The 22,883-nt window shown below is 45.7% G+C and overlaps 1 protein-coding gene across 1 annotated transcript in view; it reads right to left on the bottom strand.

The window, feature by feature from the left end:
• The window catches only part of DNAH10 (dynein axonemal heavy chain 10), a 1,282,131-nt gene that overhangs the window by 1,085,434 nt on the left and 173,814 nt on the right, over positions 1-22,883 (bottom strand). The window contains exons 7-8 of the mRNA XM_069215014.1: positions 10,885-11,042; positions 959-1,189 (exon numbers count right to left, since the gene is read on the bottom strand). Coding sequence (XP_069071115.1) covers positions 959-1,189; positions 10,885-11,042 — 389 coding nt within the window. The remainder of the gene's footprint in view (positions 1-958; positions 1,190-10,884; positions 11,043-22,883) is intronic.

Here is a 22,883-nt window from a genome sequence, read left to right as displayed (position 1 = left end):
CCAAGAACAGACCGTGCCCTTCAGAAAGTAGCGCCAGAGGGAAAAACCCCTTCCAAAGGGGAAAAACCTCCAAACAGGAAAAGTCCTGGAGAAAAACAAGAACAACAAACAGGAATCCGAAAGGAGCAAAAATCAGAAAATACAGAATGCTGAGTCCAAAACCAAAAGGCAAGGAAATCAGGAGCGAAGACACCAACTGAGCAGAAAGTGTTGCAGCGCAAGGAAAGAGGAAAAACACAGCCCTTATATACCAACAAACAGGAAGTGACCCACAGGAAGTAAAAGGACACCATCTTAGATAGGGAAACAATATATAGAACAGAATAGTAGAGGAACCATAGAGAATAGGGAACAAGGAATGCTGGGAAAGCACAGGAATCTGGGAAGGAGGAAAAGACATAAAGAAAGGCACACAACAGACTGCAAAAAGAAGAAAGGACAAAGAAACGAAGAAAAACAGGTAAGAGGGTTCAGAGACCCCTAGGACAGTGAAAGGCAGAAGGAAGAACGAGGCCCCAAGCAAATCTGGGGCCTCGAAACGCGCAGGAGAGGCTGGGGGCGCGCCGCGTCTTAATAACGCGGTGCACGGCCCGAGCCGAACGCCCGGCCGAAGTCGAGCTCTCGGCTCGCGCCGCACCGCACGGCGCGACAATAGGTTCATAACAAAAACAACATTATCCAACCAAACACCCTACACGGTGTAGCTTGCTATCCATATGGGTAAACATTTCAGCACCCCACCCTTGTGTAAACAAATGCTACAATAGAATACTATACGTTTTACTCTAAAGGGCTGGTTTGCAAAATGAAAGTAACATCAGTTCAAATCTGAAGAGTGTCCCACCTGCTTAGGACAATTTCTTCTTCCATTACCTTGTTAAATGATAGTACTTAATCTCAATCATAAGAATTAATTAAATGAAGAATCAAAAATAATTTAAATAGGAGAGACAATTACCTTGAAATGCCGCTCAAGTGTTGAGAGGAAACGAACGTTATCAGCAGCCTCGATATGGTACTTGGTAAGGTCAGCCACGATTAAGTCAAGGTTTTGTATAACTGCGGGATCAATGTTATTAAGAATATTCAACACCTTCTTAACGGCAGGCAGTTTCAGCTGTTCACTAAGGGTACATAATACTGCACTCCTCTCACGCCAGTAGTCTATTTCTGCCAATGGACCATTGCCCTGAAAATTGGAAAAGCAGAAAAAAACAAATCAGCTCATTGGGAAAGATATAGAAATAAATGCCAGGAGACTGAAGACCCATAGTCACACAAGACTTGTACATTAAACATGCTGTCGCTCTTAATCAAAACCACCTAAATGCCAGACAGAGAACTTCCTTCTGGTGATTATCATTAACCTACAATTTTCATGAAATCACAAAAGGCGGTGGTAAATAAAAAGATTATGTTTTCACTTAAAAGTATTACGGAATCCTGTCGGTTAGAAGCTCTTTTTTTCCAAGTTATGCAAATTTTAAATTAGAATAATGGAAGATTTAAAATGGCTCTGGATAGCAGGTTCACTTTGAGAGAGAAATGTGCTGTTTTTTGCGAATAAGTGCCATTCTGCAGGACATCACATCAATAAATGAGTCAGAAGAAACAGTCAGAAATCGAACATAAGCAAAGGTGGAAAACGTGGGGTACCGTAATCACATGTAATGAAAAATTCAATCTGGAGTTAAGACAGAGTGCTCACTTTTTTACTGCTTTAAGCACTTTGAGACATAGGACATAAAGAGAGAGGCAGAGGCATAGGAATATAGGTATGGCATATGTGTAAAATGAAAGAACAATATATAATCTCTTGATCACAGTGAATGTTTTACTTTGTTGATTGTAGGAAGCTGGCTCTCTATATAGTGTGCTAAAATGAATTACACTTCGCAGAGATTCCAGCGGATACCCAATTGGCTTAGCAGAGGCAAAAGTAGATAAGACTGATGCTCTATTTTGTGGCAGAGTGGGCAAGCAGCTAGGCTTATCAGAGGGTAGTGCTAAGCATTTGTTGTACTCACAGACGCAATAAATAGGACACATACTTAAAGAATACATCCGAGACCAATTTAGAAAAATGTTAATACTTTTTATATGTTTCAAATCCAAGAACTTCATAATCAGGTAAGTAGACTTTTAAGTATAAATGCTTTGGAGTTTCAGAAATCAACACTTAGTGCAATTTTCAGAGTTCTCTCAATGTTATCTTATGGAGGAAAACAATGTTCAGCAAACACAGGGTTAACAACGACATACAGACCCAATCTCAGAAAGCAAAGGTAAGTAATGGCACTGATCAGGACCACACCAGCAGTCACACCAGGCAGCAGTGGGGTGGCCGGGTGCAGGGGTGCAGCAAGGCATTGGGTGCCTAATGGTCCTCTATGGCAGTTGGACTTTGTGACAAACAGGCTGCAGGCTCTGGCTAGGAAGCCAGTCGGGAACAACAAGCAGGTAGATAGTAGACTTGGGGTGCTCGGGGACGAAAGATGCACCTTTGGTCCTCTCTACCTGTGACCAGGGGGATGGATGCAGGGGTCTCTTTAGGTATCGGGTTTTCTTGTCTGGGAGCAATCTCGGTCACGCGGTCCTGCGTGTTGAGGCTGCAGGCATCGTTGGGGAGTCTGGCAGGGATGGACTGAAGCTCTTAGGAGCTGGTAGCCATAGTTGGCACCAGTGACCCAACTTGGATCGGGATAGGGGCAACAGGTGCAGTGGCTGCTGGAGATGTCTGTTTTTTTCTCACCTCCAGGCTGTGAGAGAGGGGGCGTGTGTGCAGAAGCTGCAGGTGTCTCGGGTGAGTCCAAATTGTACAAATTACTTACCTTCGGTAACAATATATCTCATAGAGACCTATTCTAGTAGCAGATTCCTTACCTTTGAATTTCCCCAGGTGTCAGACTGGATCCGGAGATTTTTTCTTCGAGCACTACCCCTGCGCGTTGGCACTTTGGTTGGCTTCACCTCGGGTCGTGGATGTCAGGTGCAGTGGTCACCTCAGGTGTCAGGCTTTGGGGTTCCAGCAGCTGCTGAGTTCTTTGCTTGAAGTTTTTGTTGCAGAGCAGGTCTGCTGTTCACAGGAGACTTGAGTCTTTATGGAAAGCAGTCAACTTCTTGGGTAGAGTCATTTGAGGTAAGCAAGAAGTCCGGCGTGGTCAGCTGCTTCTTCTTTTCCTCTTCTGGGGATGCAACTCTTGTTTGTCCTTGTCTTCCTAGGTCATTAGGATCTGAGTTCTAGGGTTCAGGGGTGCCACCGAAATAATCAATTTAGGGGCGCTACAGGGAGTGCGAGGTGGTAGCCAATGGGCTGCCTACCTTTAGGGTGATTACACCACTTCTATGACCACTTCCTTTGTCCTAATTCCTTCCAAGAAAGATAGAGGAATATGAAAAGTGATCTCCACTTCAGCTCCTCCACCTTAGGGGTGAGACTGACATGAAGTGGGCACACTTCCTAATCTGCCTAATTTCCCTGTATGTGCTGCTGCCAGAAGTGAGGTCAGGACAGGGAGGTCAGTCACCTCTAGCATCTGGAGAGTTCTGGGTCGCATTACAAAGGCAGCCAGGCATTTGAAGCTTTCCGCCCTGGAATGTCCTTCCTGCCTGTGTGAGGTGATAACACCCCTGCCCAGTGCATGCTTTTGTGTCTGGCCCTCGAAGGTGCTGGCTCTCACCTTGGGGGGCCAGAAACGCATCTGTGGTGGCTGAACTGCTCAGGACCAGGCAGTCAACCCACTAGTAGTTGGCAGGTTTGCAGGGGGCACCTCTAAGGTGCCTTCTGTGTGCATTTCTTAATAAATCCATCACTGGAATGAGTGAGGGTTTATTATTCTGAGATGTTTGATACCAAACATCCCAGGGTTCAGAGAAGCCACCATGTACCCGGTGTACTGCCATTTGTTAAATTTTGTTTTGACCAATGACTTTGTGTTTCACCACTGCGCATATTAGTTGCTCAATGTTCACCAGTAGCACATGGTATGTTTTGTGCAGTTTAGCCGCCTATGGGCTTTGACATTGCATTAGTCATTACATTCTGTATTCTGCCTATTGGCTTTGACATGGCATTAGCCATTACTTTCTGTATTCAGTTGAGCCGCCTATGGGCTTTGACATTGCATTAGCCATTACATTCTGTATTCTGCCTATTGGCTTTGACATGCTGTATCCAGTCTAGCCGCCTATTGGCTTTGACATTGCATGCCTATTGACTTTGACATGCTATTAGATATTCTGCCTATGGGCTTTGACATGATATTATATATTGCATTTTGTATTCAGCTTAACTGCCTATTGGCTTTGACATGATATTAGACATTGCATTTTGTATTCAGCTCAGCTGCCTATTGGCTTTGACATGATATTATACATTGCATTTTATATTCAGCTCAGCTGCCTATGGGCTTTGACATGATATAAGACATTGCATTTTGTATTCAGCTTAGATGCTTATTGGCTTTGACATGACACTAGACATTGCATTTGATATTTAGGTTAGCTGCCTATTGCCTTTAACATGACATTGCATTTGATATTTAGGTTAGCTGCCCATTGCCTTTAACGTGGAGTTAGACATTGCAGTTGAGAATCCAAGCTGTATTTTTCCAAGCTGTGTTTTTGCACCAGAGAACCAAGATGTTTTTCTCACAGTAGACTAGACATGATAAGAGAGAGTACATGGGTGTTGTTCTCTCTGCTTGAGCTTGGGAACAGGAGTAGTCTTGGAGACCTGGCCAGTCTCCAAAAGGCTTGCTCAGTTTCCCAGGTCTGAGAGGAGGGGGCACACCTTTGTAACGAATGTAACAGGCCGCAGAGGGTCAGATTCGAATCTGCCGGACCTCGTGCTGGAGCTTGGCGCCAGCTGCCAGCAATCCCGTGTGGGTAGATGAATCTCTCTTTCTCGCGGCTGACAGGGGTCATCAGCTTGCAGACCTTAGAAAGATGAAGCTGTAAATAATTCCCACACGGTGAAGTATTTGTTTTGCTTTGCATTCAATATCTTATAAATATAACCTGCTGTGTATATTGCAAACTGATATATTTTGTTTGATTAACGCGGACTTGAAAGCTACTAATTCGTCATACATAAAATATTGTGGTTGGGGAAGAATTAACAACAATAAAAGTCTTCTTTGACCTCAGAAGTGCATTTCTAGTGTGTTATGTTAGTGCTTAGAAACTAGATAAGAGGAAAGCACTACAATTGGTACCAGAAGTGGGGCCGGTCATTAAGAGGTGATTAAGAAGGGGTTTGACGAGTTAGTAGATTTCTAAGTGCACACTATAAAAGTGTAATTGTTTTTTTGTTGTTTGGAGAGTTACAGAAATTGTTTTTTGTTGTTTGGAGAATCAAAGAAGCACGGCAGACCATGTCATGTGTTGTTAAACTGCCTGATGGTGCTACGAAAAACTGTGAATTGTTTGTTGTTTGGAGAATCACAGTAGCACGGCAGACCATGTCATGTGTTGTTAAACTGCCTGATGGTGCTAAGAAAAACTGTGAATTGTTTTCTGTTTGGGGAATTACAGAAGAAAATGCATGTGTAGAAAACGTGTGTTTTGGAAGTAATGATGACAGAAAGGTCTGGATACCTTTATCTGCTTACAGAGAAATGCAGGAGAAATGTAGGAAGTTGGAACATGAAAATAGGAATTTACGTGAGCAAATTAGCCAGGATACAATAATTCAAAATAGTGCTGAAAGTTATAAAAATGAAGAATCTTTCTTGTCCCATTCCAGTAATGAGGGGGTTAAGACAGCTCCGAGCTGCTTTGAGTTTTCGTGTGAGCCAGGGTTTTTGGCAGACAAAATGCATTCCTTAACTGATAACACGGACGAGAGAGACCAGAATGTGATTTACGAGTTACCGTTGCAAAATGCACAAGTAAAACGAAAGATTTTAGAGCAAGAGCCGACTTTCATTAGCTTGTTTGATTTTTGGAAAAAGAATAGCCCTCATTTGAGTGAAATCCTAACACTTTTGTATATGGTCACTGTGAAAAATTATATGCAGCTGCGCGCTTGTGATTTGGCAAATGAAATAATGCAGACTTTAGGTTTTTGCGCAGTGCAAGAAGGAAATACTTATGTACATGTAACTCAAGAACAAGGAAAGAAAATAGTGCCCCTAGCTAGAATCATACAATGGATCTGGTACTTGCAAGACAGGGCTAGAGTACCACAGGTAAAAGAGTTACCAATGAAGTTGAGTGCACCATTTGAATTCGTGTCTACTGAAGATAAAAAGCATGTTTGTTTTACTAATGATTCATTGACTGAAATGTTGTTTTCTGGCACCGTAGAAGGAACAGCGTTGTATAATGTGTGTCAGATTTTAAAGCAAGAGCTACGTGAGATGTGTCATTTTTACGCTGATTTTTGGTTCATTGTTAATGTTTTAGCACCTAACTGGTTCAATTACCTTGCAGATGGAAATGAGAAAAATGCAGAGAGAGAAGTGTTCACCCAGAATTCTGCCTTAGTGGGGATGGCTAAGTGGGTGCCCCAGAAATGTGAACAGCTGAGAGAAAAAGCCACTTACAGGTGGGCAGAGATGAGAGAGATGCACATTCCCCTAGATTTGATAAAAACTGTGCAGCATGCACAAAAGCAATCTGTCATGCAAGCAGTCACAGAGCAGCTGGGGAGAGGAAAGTTACCAGGACAGAAATGGCAAATTGATCAGGTTTTAGGGAGAGTGATTGCTGCAGATTACCAAGGAAAAATCGAAATTTTGCTGATACCTAGAAAAGAATCTGATTCATTCATACAAATTGGAGACAGAATGGCCCAAATTGGCAAAAGTGCAGTGAATGGAGGTTTGTTAAAGAATGAGTCTGCCCCAGCCCTTCTGACAGTGCAAGAAAAGGGAAGCTGTGGCGCAGCAGATAAAAACCTCAGTGCTGATGTGTGGGCTGAAGCCCTAAGTGATCCTCCAGACCCTGCAGAAAATATAACAAAGGGCCCCAAAAACGTCCTGCTGATTATAAAACAGGGAAAGAAAGAGGAAGGGTGCAGTTTAAATGAAAAATGTTATTTGCAAGAAAAGTCATACTTGTTTCTTTTGCAGATCCTACCACGTTTCGCCACTGTCCCTGAGTGTGCTGTGTGGTCCCCCTTCCGGTGTGTGCGTGTGGGGTCGGGGAAGGGACCGAATCCCCAACCTGAACCTGGCTGAGTAAAGTGCCAGCACCATGGATCCATTTTGCGCAAACTGCGCCTTCAGTTCAAGTTCAACTTGTTTGATTGCATTCTTCCACCGGAACTAAGCTGTGTTTTTTTTTTTTTTTCCCTTCTCGTATGGAACTCTGACTTTTGCTTATCTTCCAGCAAACCTTTCAGGTGGACCGTGCCTCTTTACATGAGCAGAACTCATGCCACATCAAATTGCTAACACTGTTGAATTAGAGACTCATTCAGAGTATAAAAATTGCCCAGTCTTTTTTATGTAGATGTATCTGATGTGAAAGGTTATGAAATCAATGTGTTAATTCACTTCTATTGCTTTACAGGGATTGCTTTGATCATAATGTTTTTTTGTTTGTGCTGATGTTTTTTTTTTGTTTTTGTTTGAAACAAGAGGTATGTGAAACAAAAATTCATTGGTCAAAGGGCGGAATGTACTGCCATTTGTTAAATTTTGTTTTGACCAATGACTTTGTGTTTCACCACTGCGCATATTAGTTGCTCAATGTTCACCAGTAGCACATGGTATGTTTTGTGCAGTTTAGCCGCCTATGGGCTTTGACATTGCATTAGTCATTACATTCTGTATTCTGCCTATTGGCTTTGACATGGCATTAGCCATTACTTTCTGTATTCAGTTGAGCCGCCTATGGGCTTTGACATTGCATTAGCCATTACATTCTGTATTCTGCCTATTGGCTTTGACATGCTGTATCCAGTCTAGCCGCCTATTGGCTTTGACATTGCATGCCTATTGACTTTGACATGCTATTAGATATTCTGCCTATGGGCTTTGACATGATATTATATATTGCATTTTGTATTCAGCTTAACTGCCTATTGGCTTTGACATGATATTAGACATTGCATTTTGTATTCAGCTCAGCTGCCTATTGGCTTTGACATGATATTATACATTGCATTTTATATTCAGCTCAGCTGCCTATGGGCTTTGACATGATATAAGACATTGCATTTTGTATTCAGCTTAGATGCTTATTGGCTTTGACATGACACTAGACATTGCATTTGATATTTAGGTTAGCTGCCTATTGCCTTTAACATGACATTGCATTTGATATTTAGGTTAGCTGCCCATTGCCTTTAACGTGGAGTTAGACATTGCAGTTGAGAATCCAAGCTGTATTTTTCCAAGCTGTGTTTTTGCACCAGAGAACCAAGATGTTTTTCTCACAGTAGACTAGACATGATAAGAGAGAGTACATGGGTGTTGTTCTCTCTGCTTGAGCTTGGGAACAGGAGTAGTCTTGGAGACCTGGCCAGTCTCCAAAAGGCTTGCTCAGTTTCCCAGGTCTGAGAGGAGGGGGCACACCTTTGTAACGAATGTAACAGGCCGCAGAGGGTCAGATTCGAATCTGCCGGACCTCGTGCTGGAGCTTGGCGCCAGCTGCCAGCAATCCCGTGTGGGTAGATGAATCTCTCTTTCTCGCGGCTGACAGGGGTCATCAGCTTGCAGACCTTAGAAAGATGAAGCTGTAAATAATTCCCACACGGTGAAGTATTTGTTTTGCTTTGCATTCAATATCTTATAAATATAACCTGCTGTGTATATTGCAAACTGATATATTTTGTTTGATTAACGCGGACTTGAAAGCTACTAATTCGTCATACATAAAATATTGTGGTTGGGGAAGAATTAACAACAATAAAAGTCTTCTTTGACCTCAGAAGTGCATTTCTAGTGTGTTATGTTAGTGCTTAGAAACTAGATAAGAGAAAAGCACTACACCTGGGCAACTCGTAGTGACCAGTGTCCAGCACATGCATTTAAAAGAACTTCCCTCTACACTTACTAAGTCTAGGAATCGACAAAGACATTGTTGGGGCATGTTTGCTCAGGCATATATACCCTCACATGTAATATAATGCACCCTATCTTAGGGCTGTAAGGCGTGCTAGAAGGGTGACTTACATATATTGCATGCAGTGTAAGGGGAACTGGCACACAGGCTGTGTGCCAAGTCATGTTTTCAATTTTGGGAGCCCTCTTCAGTACCCATGCCCTAGGTTCCAGGGGTACCATTCAGTAGGGACTTATAGGAGGCTGAAGGTCTAGGTCACTTGGGTATCAAATGACCAGGGCCCTCATTACGACTTTGTCGGTCCCGAACTCACCATTTGATCGCCAGTGCTGGCTGTCAGCAGACCGCTATATTGTGAGTGGTGGCTGCTCACAGCCATTTATGAGGCAGAGAGCAGCCATCATTCATTCTGGAGGTCGGCGGGTCAGAGGCTGTGCCCTCGCCGGCACCGCCACACCAGCAGGACTCCGCCCACCGTAATACGGCTCAGTGGTGTCCTGCTGATGTGGTGGTGGTGGAGGAGAGGGAAGACCTCCAGGACTCATCCCCTCTCGGACGTCCTCCTCGACAGAAGAGGTGAGTGGGCGCCCGAAAAGGGGGGAGGGTGTCTGTGGTGTGTTTGGGTGCGTGTGTGTGTCTTCAGAGAGGGTGCTGAATGAGTCTGTGTCTGCGAGTGTATGTGTATGTGTATGTGCGTGTATGTGCGCATGTATGGGGGTGTCTGTATGGATGAATGCGAGTGAGAGGGTGTGTCTGAGTACATATATGAGTATGCTGAATGGGTGTGTATGTGAATGCATGCGTGCGTGAAGGGGGGTGCCTGTGAGTGTATGGATGGGTGGGGGGGGATGTGTGCATGTGTGGCGACGTGTGTGTGTGTGTGTGTGTGTGTGTGTGTGTGTGTGTGTGTGTGTGTGTGTGTGTGTGTGTGTGCCGGCGACAGGAATGAAGATTCCTGTCACCGGGTGCGTGACCGCCAAGCTTTTCATGGCAGGGTGACTGCCAAGGAAAGCCTGGCGGTGTGCAACCTCGTAAACCGGACGGCAGCCTGAGTCCTGCCGCCGGATTGCAGGTGGTCACTGCCGGCCGCGGCGGTGCAAGCGCACCGGCGGACCAGGCGGAGTTGTGGAGGTTTGGCTTCAGCCAAACCCCACAACTTGTAATACGGCGGTCTTGACCGCCGTGAGACCGCCACGGCGAGTCTGGCGGTCTCAAGACCGCAAGACTCGTAATGAGGGCCCAAGTGTCTTGTTTTAGGGAAGGAACACTGGCACTGGGACCTCATTAGCAGGAACCCAGTGCACTTCAGTCGAAGTTGCATCTAAAACCAGGCAAAAAGTGTGGGAGTACTGCAACCAGAACCCAGCTCCCTATGTTGATTTAGTCCAAGTGCTGCACTAATTTCAGAATTGGCACAAAAGCTGTGTGGTTGCCAAATTCTGAATCAGACATTTTGCCTAATTTGCACCTAGACCAAACTTTTCCAGTGGGCAGTTTTCTTTCTGAAGACAAAACATCGATGAGAAACACTGAATTATGGAGACGCCATCAGCAATAATCGTTGCAATGGACTGTTTGTGCATGTTATTCTGCATATTTTTCACATTACTACAAAAAATATACCCAAAAAACTGTATTTCCCTGGGTGGGTTTTGAGCTGCATTTTTGCACTATAAATGGAAGGACGTTTAAGACTTTAAAGTGTCTCCTCTGGGTTTGTAGTCTGTGAAACAATGCTATCTCTCTGACTTTACACCTACTCTTTACATATGTTGAAGGTGGGAAAATTACTGATAAATCTACACATTTTGGATTACCAACAAATATTCTATTAAGCAAATTCTGCAAAGTTCAAGACCGATGACATACCTGTGGCTTCTTTTTCAGTTGTTCCTCAAGGGCAGTGGAAATCTGAATTTGCCAATTCATAACACACTGCTCCAGCGCTTCCACCATTGCTGGATGGGCAGCAATTTTATGCACATCAACATCTAGGTTCATCTCTGGCAGTTCCAGTTTAATCTCACCTAAATAAATACATCAACCACAAAATGACAGTCTATTTAGTTTTAGAATCCCATTTCAGGTGTTTGTTTTACTGTGATTAAGAAAAGCACACACTTCGCCAGGTAAGCTACAATGTGGTGCAAACCTGTGTGTACTCAGGAGGAGTGAAAAACAGACACAAGTTTAATTTGCATTAATTAAATAAAAAAATACATGTATTTGCAAAGCAAAGACATATATACCCCACTCACCAATCAATTAATAAAGACATTAACACACAAGTGGTCCATACTCATGGATACCAAAACAACTAGGGTCCAATTGTCAAAGTCTTGCTGGAGAATGTTGAAAATCTACTGTTGTGGGTTTCTTCTTATGCTGGAAAATATTTGGACCTTTTGGATATTTACAATCTCAGACGTATTCCTGGAATGCTACAAAGGATTATCAGGCGTACTCTTAGAGCCCATTTCACGTTTATAGATGTGCTTTATTCTTGGAAATTTAGAAGTAAATCAAGTGTGAAACCATGGTACCTAGGAGTAGGTTACAACTACTCAAAGGAAAATCATTGTGAATTAAGTGTTAAAAAGTGGATAACAGATGCCAGCTTACCAAACCAGTTTCACAGAGACCTTTGGCCAATTCAGTCATGTGTCAGAGTCTGCCACAGTGCAGTATTGTCTCACAAAAGTCTGGGCAGAACTCCAGTTAGCTACTCTGTATGTTCTAGCAATCGGGACATATCTGAGGTCTGCTGTTGAACAAGCCATAGGTTTTCGTGTCTTTTGGTAACTATGTATTGTTTGGGACATGATCCTGAGGGTTGTGGACCTTTTGGATACTGCCATGTAGGTTAGGACAAAAAAGTGTATTTCTTTGTGCAAGCAACATGCTTAATTATTGTAAGAATTACGAGTGGTATGTGTATTAAGCATGGGTGGTCATCTGCATTAAAATTGTAGGCAAGGTATTTCCTGGAACACCAGCAATTTGTGTTGTTCATACAGTTTCTAAAGTAATGTGGGGAAAGATGTTAGCATAGTATATGTGGTAGCACCAGAAATCCAGCTGATCAGTTCCTCGAAGACATTTTCTGCTTGAAACAAGTCTCCCACATGAGGAAATTAAGCAATCAGCATAACCGTAAGGACACACAGAAATAATGCATGCTACATATTGCACAATAAACAGGGATTATGCAACATTATGCATGCAGACAAAAATTACACACATCCCTAATTTCTATAGGAAAGTGGCTACGATTTGTAAACAACTAATTAGCCTTTGTAATCTGTTGTGTCCTATAACAATAAGTTGTTACCTGCCAGGGAACTTTTATGGAGGAGACTTGCAAGCTAGCCAACTGCAGGAGGGTAAGAAATTAAGAGCCATATGTACAAACACATTTTCCCACTGACACAGAATGGGAAAAACCCTTTGATACATCTGGCCCTAAATTTCTTACTGAGGCTTCAAGCGATAGATAGTTATTTCCCATCTGGTTTGTGAACGCTATTTGAATTTTTGGCTTCTTACAGATGTTCATGTAGTCTGGTTCCATATTTAAATTGCTATAAAGAAGAAATTCAGGGTGCCAGGCCACCACATCTACCGATGAACATTTGAGATGCAAAATCTGCCTTGCACTCTGGATAGCTATCTTCTGTGTATCTGCATAGATAGGTGAACCGTAAACCATAACTGTTTAAGTCTGAATGTCTCTTTCAGGAACAAGGCGATTAGTGGAAAAATTTAGAGGAAGAAATTACTTATTTTCAGTACTCATTGTCCATATTGAAAATTTCATTTAAATAAATACATATTGGAATATCTCTGCCAATGCACAAGATCTTTAAACAAATGTTTGCACACGTAAAGTTCTCATATCTGAAGTGACTTTATCGAGAAAGAAGCAACATTTTCTGTTTTTTTGTACTCGATTATTTGCCAATCAGCACTGAAAGTACGTTTGGCTGAAGAAAACAACATTGTATAAATGTCTCCTGTAAAGGAAAAAATAATTCAGGAAATTGTGCTAAAGGAATTGCAATTTACATGAAGAGAAATCTTACACTGCATTTTTTTAAAGGATTCTAGAAGTTGCATTGGCCCAGGAGCAGTTAAACAGCTTACATCAGTCTTTTGGTTTATAGTCTACCGTATCTAACGTTCTCTATTTTCCTGGCATTGGTTTGTTGCTCTGAACTTTAAGTTCTCGAATATCAAAAAAGATATGATTTGTGAAATATCAAAAACAGTGTCTAATTTCGCACCACCTATTGTCTGTACCTTGTGGAAAGTAGTTATATTGTCTTATCATTTATAATCATATATTGCTAGACATAGACGTGCATAATCTCCACAAAGAATCGGACATAAGGTTTCTTTCAGGATTGTGGTGTCTCCTGAGAGTAGTTGCTTCTGCCTCTCCCAGTGGACCATGCATATCCATTGTGTTGTCATCCCCTCCTTTTCAGCCATTCACCCCGAGGAAGAGTTCAAGTAGAGGTATCTTATTCAACAGGCCCATTAGAATGTGATGACCAGCTCAACATCAATAACCCGGTGTAAACTCGATTCTGAAAGTGCTTACATGATGTTTCTGCACCGACATCAATACTACCAATGGCATGTGTCAACAATGAGTGCCTTGATGACCCACCTTTTTTTAATCATTCTGCTTCTCAATTTTCACTTATGCGGATGACACTCTGTTAAATGTAAGATAGGACATCATCCCATCTATGGTGGATCATAACCTCAGGAATTGCCTTCACAAAGTTTTGGGCTCGATAAAGTCAAATTCCTTATCTTTGAAAAGTGACAAAACTGAAATAGGTGCTTTTTGGGCCAGGTGCTACCAGATCACAGGGCTGGTGGACTAGGACTTTGGGAGTTTTGCCGTTGTATCAGACTCGAAATCTGGTATTGATGATTAATGCAAAACTGTGTTTTTCTACAACATAATAACGCCATTTATTCCATAGATTTCCGTCTTTTCAGTATTATCAGAATTTTTTTCCCTTTTTCTCCATCTACCTCAAGAAAAGGTCTGATGCAATCTCTCTTTTTGTCCGGGAAGGACAACTGTAATTCCTTGCTGGCCATATTGCCTATTATTTGCAAAGATTGCGGCTGCTTTAAAACCAGCTGCAAGGTTGATTCTGGGTCTGAGGAAGAACCCACCCATTTCCAATGAGCTACTTAGACTTCACTGGGTCCCAACTCCAATAGGATGCTATTTCAAAGCACTATGACAGTCACAAAGCGATCTATAATTTCACCGAGAAAACCTATGTCTTCTCTGTTCCTCTTGTATCAGCCCTCGCACTTTTCAAGCACAAAGCCTGGGGGCATGGCCAAGATGGCAGACGGCTAGGACATGTTTTCCTGCCCTTGGTCTCCACCACCTGTGGATCCCCCTTAATCCTCCTATAGAGGCTTGCGTCCGGCCCACTCTGCCTCCCCTGCGACCAGAGCCCCCACACTGCCACAGAACCAGCTAGACACAGAGTTGGCTGGACGCACCTAACGTGGTATCAGCACTGAAGCGCAACCGTGTAGACGCGATGGCAGGTGCCACACACTAAACTGCGGCCCAAACTGCAAAAAAAGCTGCCTCCTGAAGTACACCCATAGCTGCCTGAGAGGCCTCCCAGTACAGCGCTACAGCTCACCAACTCTGTGGCCTATGGTGACAGACCCTCAACACCTACTATCCTACCGGCCTGACCAGTGGTGTGGTCCCGATCAACACTGGGGAGCTGCCTAGCAGGAGATGAGAAGATTTAGGCCTTGGATTGCTTGTTGCAGCAGATGGCGGACTGTGAAGGTGGGTTTGATTGCTGACCCTTCTTCATCTCTGGCCCGAGACACAGTGAAGCTTGCTGCGCAGAAAGGCCCCACAACCACCGGAGTAGCACACGGATCGCCCCTGTCAGCCTTCACATGGAGACACCAGCAGGACCCGCTGCTGCTACGGGGCAGAGTGCAGTCCATGAAGGTAGGCCTTGAGCACTGCGACCCATCCCCCACCACCCTAGACATCAAGATACCACGTGGGGAGCGCACCCGGCAATTCAACAGCTTCAGGGCCTGAAGGGGTTGGGGTTGCGGGGCACCAGCCCTCGTGGCAGCAATCGTGGATCCCATCTTCCCAGGGTCATGTGAATGTCCTTCCTAGTGAGCCAGGCCATCCAGACACAGACCCTTTCTGCGAGTCGAGGCCCTCCTGCAGTGCAATAGCCCTATCAGAGCCACCAGCTATGAGTAAGGAGGGGTGCCCTGCTACAGTCCCCGCATTCTGGACGCCATACGGCAATATCTCTGGGTATCTGACCTCAAGGCCTCTGCATGTTGCCAGCTCACACGCCAGGCCCTATGAGAACTTCCTGTGGAACCCACTTGGGCCTCAGACTGGCAGACTTGACTGCCCTACTCTGTGAAGCGGTAACCATGACCCAGTACAGCTTTGAGGCGTGGAGTTGCAGGGTGGAATTGCTTGGTTCTGGATGAGGTCTACAATCTGCTGGTCAGCCTATTTCGATGGTCGACGCTAGGGGGGAGAGGGGGTGGAGGGGTGGGGGGGGGGGAGACGGGACGTCCTGAGCTGTTAGAAGAGGTGGAGTGGTGGAGTCTGGTGCATGACAGAGGAGGTCTCTAGGGCATAGCGTTTGTGGGCCATAGGACACTGCCCGACAACATTTTGAGGAAGTCGGCATAGAGAGCACCAGGACACTTCAAGGTTTTCCAGGTGTGTTCTGTCTGGAAGGGTACTCTCCAACCCTGCACTCCTGGTGTGCACCTGTGTCTCCAACATCGCACTGCGCTTGGTGAGGCCCAGACCTGTCTCTGATCCACAACTCTATTCAGGACAGTGCCCGAGGTTGTGGTAGTCTCCAGCCCCACAGATCGCAATGTCTCCAAGAGTTCTAGGTAGCAGAGGAATTCACCTTCACCTAGAGGTCTGCAACTGGACCCTGAAACCATTGCGCAAGAACAACAAACAGTGTAGGAGACCTTATCCTGTGAATCTGATAAATTGGAGAGGACCTGAAGTGGGGTGGCCCCCATGGGTGCTCTGAATGTTTTTGGGGGTGGATCTGCTGGGGGAGGGGTTGGCCTGGGAGTGCAGCATGTTTGGAAGATTGGCCTTGTCCACAAACCCTGAACTCCAAGAACCGCTGGGACAATGATGGCTCAAGATTGAGCTCTTGTCATATCAGTGACACTGATACTGTTCTTGTTAGTTAGTGGGATTTAAGGGGGGGTACTCATATTTGTCCAGGAGGTATCATTTCCGAGCAGCCTATCCACAAGCCTTGGCTCTGCAATTAGATAACACACATGGAACACCTAGGGAGTCTGCATGTGAAGCGACTACCAGAGCAATTTACACAACCACACGTCCACACACAATAAACTACGGATTATTACACTTAATATGAAGGGACTCAACAACCCGGTTAAGAGACGGGCCAGTCTATCGTACTTGGAAGTGTCCAGGAGACACATTTGATATTGTGCGACTGGCACAGTCTCAGGTCCTCGGTCTACCTCAGCAAATAAGACAGCAGGTGTAGCTATTCTGATCTCTAGATCCTTTATGGGGGAAAGTGGTGGATAAGCTTGTCAAAATTAGGGGCCAGCTGTTAGCTTATCAAGTGAGAGTCGGGGATTACACCCTTGTCCTTGGCTCCATATACACCCCAAACGAGAGCCAAGATCACTTCATCGGAGAGCTGTAGCAAAAGGCATGGCCTCCTGAGAAAAGCTAGTGTTGCTTGGGTTTGGGGGACCTTATTCCCTCTCTGGGATTTCTCTGCATTTCAACAAGGGGGAGGTGAGGAGGTCTCTCGTGAAGGTGCCCAGTGGTTACAGGAAATGGGGTTGCGGGACTTGGGGAGAGTTTATTACCCCACAGTCCCGAGACTACAACTTTTACTCTTACTCTCACAAAACATACGCCCGCCTTGACCACTGTGAGGACTAAAGAATTGCAGGGCTTGGTCACCACAATACATATCGAGCTGCGCTCTGTATCTGATCACACAGCGGTGAGAGTAGATGTAGCAATCCCTCCAAAGACTTGCATACATCAGCCCTGGCGACTACGGGAGACCCTCTGCCAAACTGCCGAAATGATCAAGCAAATTGAGTAGGCCAGTCACACTTATCCGACAGTAAACAACAACACAGACACCTCTGACTCACTCTTGTGGGACACCTTAAAGGTGGTGATCAAGGGAGAATTCCTTGCGATCTCTGCGACAGACAAACTGTGCAGGGACAAGCGTGAACGGCTACAGCAGCAGATCAGGCAACTACAGCGCATACACAACCACATGGGAGCCCCTAGGGTGTGTCACAAGTTAGAGGTAGCAAGGAAACAACTCAGCACTCCTTTTATGTAGGGGGGAATAGATGTGGGTAGCTACTAGCTAGCAGGTTACATGCACAACGACAGGCCATGACGGTCAAGTCGTTGGTGAAGGGTGATGGCTCAGAGGTTGAAAGAAACAATCTCCCTGTCTCCCAATTCCAGGACTTCTATGAGGATTTATACTGCGACCAGTCCCTTCCTACAAATAACAGACATCTACCCTCAAAGCTCACATTCGCCATGGCTCACAACCGCACAAGCAGACGGGCTGGAATACCTGATCTGCACAGAGGAAGTGATATCATCTATAGCCTGCCAGAAGCCTCTCAAGTCGCTGGGACCGGATGGTTTCCCTTTGCTGTTCTATAAAACCTTCTGCAACACGCAGTCCGAAATACTGACCCGGCTATACAATTCAATCACTGGTCCTTCTTCCATGCTTCCCTAGATGATGGATGCATCTATAGTCATTATCCCTAAGCCTGGGAAAGACAAGCAAGAGTGCGGGTCCTACTGACCCAGCTCCTTCCTCAGTGTTGGTGGCAAGCTATTTACTAGCATGTTGGCGGCTCACCTTAGCCCGATTATGCCTGGCCCCGGACCAAACAGGATATATCCGGCATCGGCAATATATCGATAACAGCAAGATAATCCTTCACATAACTGACAAGGCTAGGTGCTCCAAACATGAAATTCTGCTCCTGGCCATAGATGCCAAAAAGTTGTTTGAAGGCATCCACTGGCCCTACCTGGCAGCAACACTTTCCCAATTTGGTCTTGGATCACGGTTCTGTGACTAGATACTGAGCTATTATGGTCACTCAAGAGCGACTTTCAGAGTGAACGGCCACACATCACCCTCCTTCACCATTTGTAGAAGGACACGACCGGAGTGTTCGTTATCAGCCTGTTGTTTGTGCTATACATAGAGTCCTTTGCCCAAAGAGTGTGCAACCACACGAATATCACAAGCGCCTGCTTTGGCAGGGAGGACCACACCATCAGCCTTTCTGTGGACAATGCTATAGTGGCCTTGGCTGACCCTCCGACTGCCCTTCCGGCATTCCCAGAGGAGGCAGAATTGTTCAAGGGAGCGGCTGGCTTCGGATTAACATCCACAAATCTCAGGCCCTCAACCTTTCAGTCCCTTTCCCCACATAAGCACAACTCTCCTGTTGCTTCCCAATACAGTGGACGTCAACTTCTATCCCTTATTTGGGGATCCAAATGGTTCCGACAGTGGCAGACACTGCAACACTAACCTACCGAAACCTGCTCCAACAGGTCACCCATAACCTCTCCCCAATGGTGATTAAATCACCTCTCTTGGCTCAGCCAAGTCGTCACGTTCAAAATGACTACTTTTTCTTTTTCAGACCATTCCGGCTGAACATCCCACTGGAATGATCAAAGCTTTATAACAGGCAATGCACGTTTTGTTTGAGCAGACAGACGCCCACAAATGAATTGTGAGCAAAGCTATCTGCCTCTTGAAGAGGGGAGATTGGGTATCTCAGACCACTTAGTTTATTACCAAGCAGCTCAACTCCGCTGTATGGTAGAATAGTCCAGGGCTGAAACCGAAAAACATTGTCTCTTTTTGGACCATGTGGTCGCAGGCATACACTTATGAAAGGTTCCATTCCTGTAGAGGTCACAACGTGCATGGGGCTTGTACTTTTACCGGTCACTAAGTCGGTGCTGAAGGTATGGGATAATGTAGCAGTGCGCAAGTGCTTAACCTCATTTCCCTCCTTTGACACCCATAATAGGTAATGTGGATTTCACGCTGGGCCTTGACCACACCGCATTCCAACCATGGCAATCGAGTGGATGTTGATCCATATGCCACCTTTTCAGGGTAGACAGCTTTCTCCCCTTTGTTCAATTGCGAGTGGAATTTAAGCTTCCAGAGATGGAACGGATCCACTACCTAGAGGTCTGACACTGGTTTTCTCAACATACTATTGAAGCTGAAGCTCAACGACCCCTAACAACCTTTGAGAAGTGGCTTATTACAAAAACCACAAACAAGCGTATGATTACGGAACTCTATGGCATCTTACTCCATGCCACCACATTGCTTGGCAGGGATGCTGGGAACTTGAGCTGGGAAGACAACTAACACCCAAGGAATGGGACGAGGTACATCATAGAACCTGTCACACTGCATGCAATACCTCTAGTATCGAGACAGCCACTAAAATTATCACCCGCTGGTATCATATACCTCCCAGTTTAAAGAAGACGAATCCTGCTATTAGCGCGGACTGTTGGCAACAATGGGGTCACCTGACTTCACATATTACGGGACTGCCCTAAGATCACACAGTTCTGGGAACAGGTCCTTGACAACGTAGATGTGCACTTTGATACACAACTGCCTAGATTTCATGCGTACATGATCCTGGGGCTTCCCTACACGCTCACCTTCCCGCGCAAATCACACAGAGGTCGACATATCAGCTGAGCGCTAGGGGTGGCCCACCAAACCATGCTTGCAAACTGGGACATTGCCACAATCCCTACACATTTGGACTGGCTCCACCAACTATGGCGTATTCTGTGTATGGAAAAGCTCTTCCTAGTATTGACTTCCCAAGGGGACTTCTACAGAGAACTATGGCAACCATACATAACTTTGTTGTCCAAAGAATTTCGAGAACTGACATGCCCAAAATACTTGAGATTATTACGCCTCCCCAACACTGCTCCACCTACATTTTCAGGTACCAAACCCAAGGCAGATCCCACACAAGACAGTTAAAATCCTGTCAAAAGACAGGAACTTGTCAGTACCCGCAGGAGATGGGGTTCTGGGGAGTAGTGTAACAGGGGTGTTGTGATTTGTTCTTCAACGTTTCTTTGCCCTTTTCATAAGCACTACAATGCTTACTATCTGTTGGCTGATTGTTCTTAATAATAAAAACAGATTTGAACCATAGGAGAAAAGCATGCCTTCCTGGTCAAAACTCTCCAATTCAGATCAACACTAGGTGGGCTCTCTTTGGTTGTGCCAACAGCCAAAGCTTAGAATTCTCAGCTGCTTTCTCCTGTGTCCAACCTAACCTGAGTATTTTTAGGAAGCAGCTCAAACCTCTTCAGTTTTTGAATGCCAGTTTGATATTGAAGAGGACTGGACCATTGCTCACTCCCTTTTTGCTGCTGTAGGAAGTTGGCTCTGTATATACTATCTCAAAGTGAGAGATAGTGTGCACAGAGTCCAAGGGTTCCCCTTAGAGGTTGATATTGGCAAAATTAGATAATACTAATGCTCTATTTGTGGTAGTGTGGTCGAGCAGTAGGCTTATCAGAGGGTAATGTTAAGCAGTTGTTGTACACGCACAGGCAGTAAATGGAAACACACACTCAAAGATTTAACTCCAGGCAATCGGTTTTTATATAGAAAAATATTATTTTCTTAATTTATTCTAGAACCACAAGACTCAGAATTCAAGTAGGTACATAAATTGTAAGGTACTTGACATAGATAAATATGGAACTTTGAATTAAAACAGTAATGTACACAGTTTTGGCAAAAATAGCAATAAGCTATTCTAAATGTGGACACTGCAAAAATCAACAGTTCCTGGGGGAGGTAAGTAACGGTTAGTTTTTCAGGTAAGTAGAGCACTTACAAGTTCAGTCTCTGGGGCATAGGCAGCCCACCGTTGGGGGTTCAAGTCAACCCCAAACACCCAGCACCAGCAACACAGGGCCGGTCAGGTGCAGAGGTCAAAGTAGGGTCCAAATATCATAGGCGCCTATGGAGAACAGGGGTGCTCCGGTTCCAGTCTGCTAGCAGGTAAGTACCTGCGTCCTCGGGGAACAGACCAGGGGGGTTTTGTAGAGCACTGGGGGGGGGGGGGGGAGGGGGGGGGGGTCACAAACAGGCACACAAAATACATCCTCAGCTGCAAAGGGGCAGCCGGGTGCAGTGTGGAAAGTAGGTGTTGGGTTTTAGGTTGCAATCAAGGGAGGGACCTGGGGGTCACTCTGACGATGCAGGCAGGGCACAGGGGGGCTTCTCAGGCCAACCACCAACTAGGCAAAGGTGAGGGCCGTCTGTTGGTCACTACTGCACCAGTGGTTGGTTCTTCACGGGCCTGGGGGCTGCGGTGCAGTGCTTCTTCCAGGCGTTGGGTTCTTTGTTACCGGGCAGTCGCGGTTTGGGGGGTCCTCTGGATTCCCTTTGCAGGCATCTTCGTGGGGGTGCAGGGAGGTCGGCTCAGTATGGACACGTTGTTGGAGTCGCCTGCGGGTCCTCTCTGCGGCGTTAGTTTCTCTGGGCACGGGCCAGGGGCGTTGGGTGCAGAGTGGTGGGGACTCACGCTTCCGGAGTGAGGTGAGAGTCCCTTTAAAGATGGTTTCTTCTTGTTGCTTTGGACAGAGCCACTGCCCACAGGAGTTTCTTGGTCCTTTGGTTGCAGAGCAGTCCTCAGAGGTCTCTGGTCCTGCTGGATGCATCGCTGTTGCAGGTTCTTTGAGTCTGGAGACAGGCCGGTAGGGTTGGGGCCAAGTCAGTTGTCGCCTCTGTGGGGCTTTCAGGTCAGCAGTCCTTCTTGTTTCAGGACGTCAGGAATCTGTTTTCCTGGGTTCAGGGTCTCCCTTAAATAATCAATTTAGGGGTGTGTTTAGGTCTGGGGGGCAGTAGCCAGTGGCTACTGTCCTTGAGGGTGGCTACACCCTCTTTGTGCCTCCTCCTTGTGGGGAGGTGGGCACATCACTAATCCTATTGGGGGGAATCCTCGAAAGCAAGATGGAGGATTTCCCAAGGCAGGGGTCACCTCAGCTCAGGACACCTTAGGAGCTGTCCTGGCATGTTTTTCTCATTATCTCCCCCGGACTTGCCACCAAACGTGGGAGCTGTGTCCGGGGGGGGCATTTCCACTAGTTGGAGTGCCCTGGAGCGCTGTAACACCAGTCTTGAGCCTTTGAGGCTCACTGCCAGGTGTTACAGTTCCTGCAGGGGGAGGTGTGAAGCACCTCCACCCAGTACAGGTTTTGTTCCTGGCCACAGAGTGCACAAAGGCATTCACCCCATGTGGCCAGAATCCCGCCTGGATGTGGCAGGCTGGCAGAAACCGTTCAGCCTAGCACTAGTAGTTGGGCTGGTATACAGGGGGCATCTCTAAGATGCCCTCTGTGTGCATGTCTCAATAAATCCCACACTGGCATCAGTGTGGATTTATTGTGCTGAGAAGATTGATACCAAACTTCCCAGTATTCAGTGTAGCCATTATGGAACTGTGGAGTTCGTGTTTGACAAACTCCCAGACCATATACTCTTTATGACTACCCTGCACTTACAATGTCTATGAATTGGCTTAGATAATGTAGGGGCATAGTGCTCATGCAGCTAGACCCTCACCTGTGGTATAGTGTACCCTGCCTTAGGGCTGTAAGGCCTGCTAGAGGGGTGACTTACCTATGCCACAGGCAGTGGGTTGTGGGCATGGCACTCTGAGGGGTGTGC

Source organism: Pleurodeles waltl, chromosome 11 (genome assembly GCF_031143425.1).
Source record: "Pleurodeles waltl isolate 20211129_DDA chromosome 11, aPleWal1.hap1.20221129, whole genome shotgun sequence".
Classification (NCBI taxonomy): domain Eukaryota; kingdom Metazoa; phylum Chordata; class Amphibia; order Caudata; family Salamandridae; genus Pleurodeles; species Pleurodeles waltl.
Note: the sequence above shows the minus strand (reverse complement) of the source record. Positions and strands in the feature narration are given on the sequence as shown.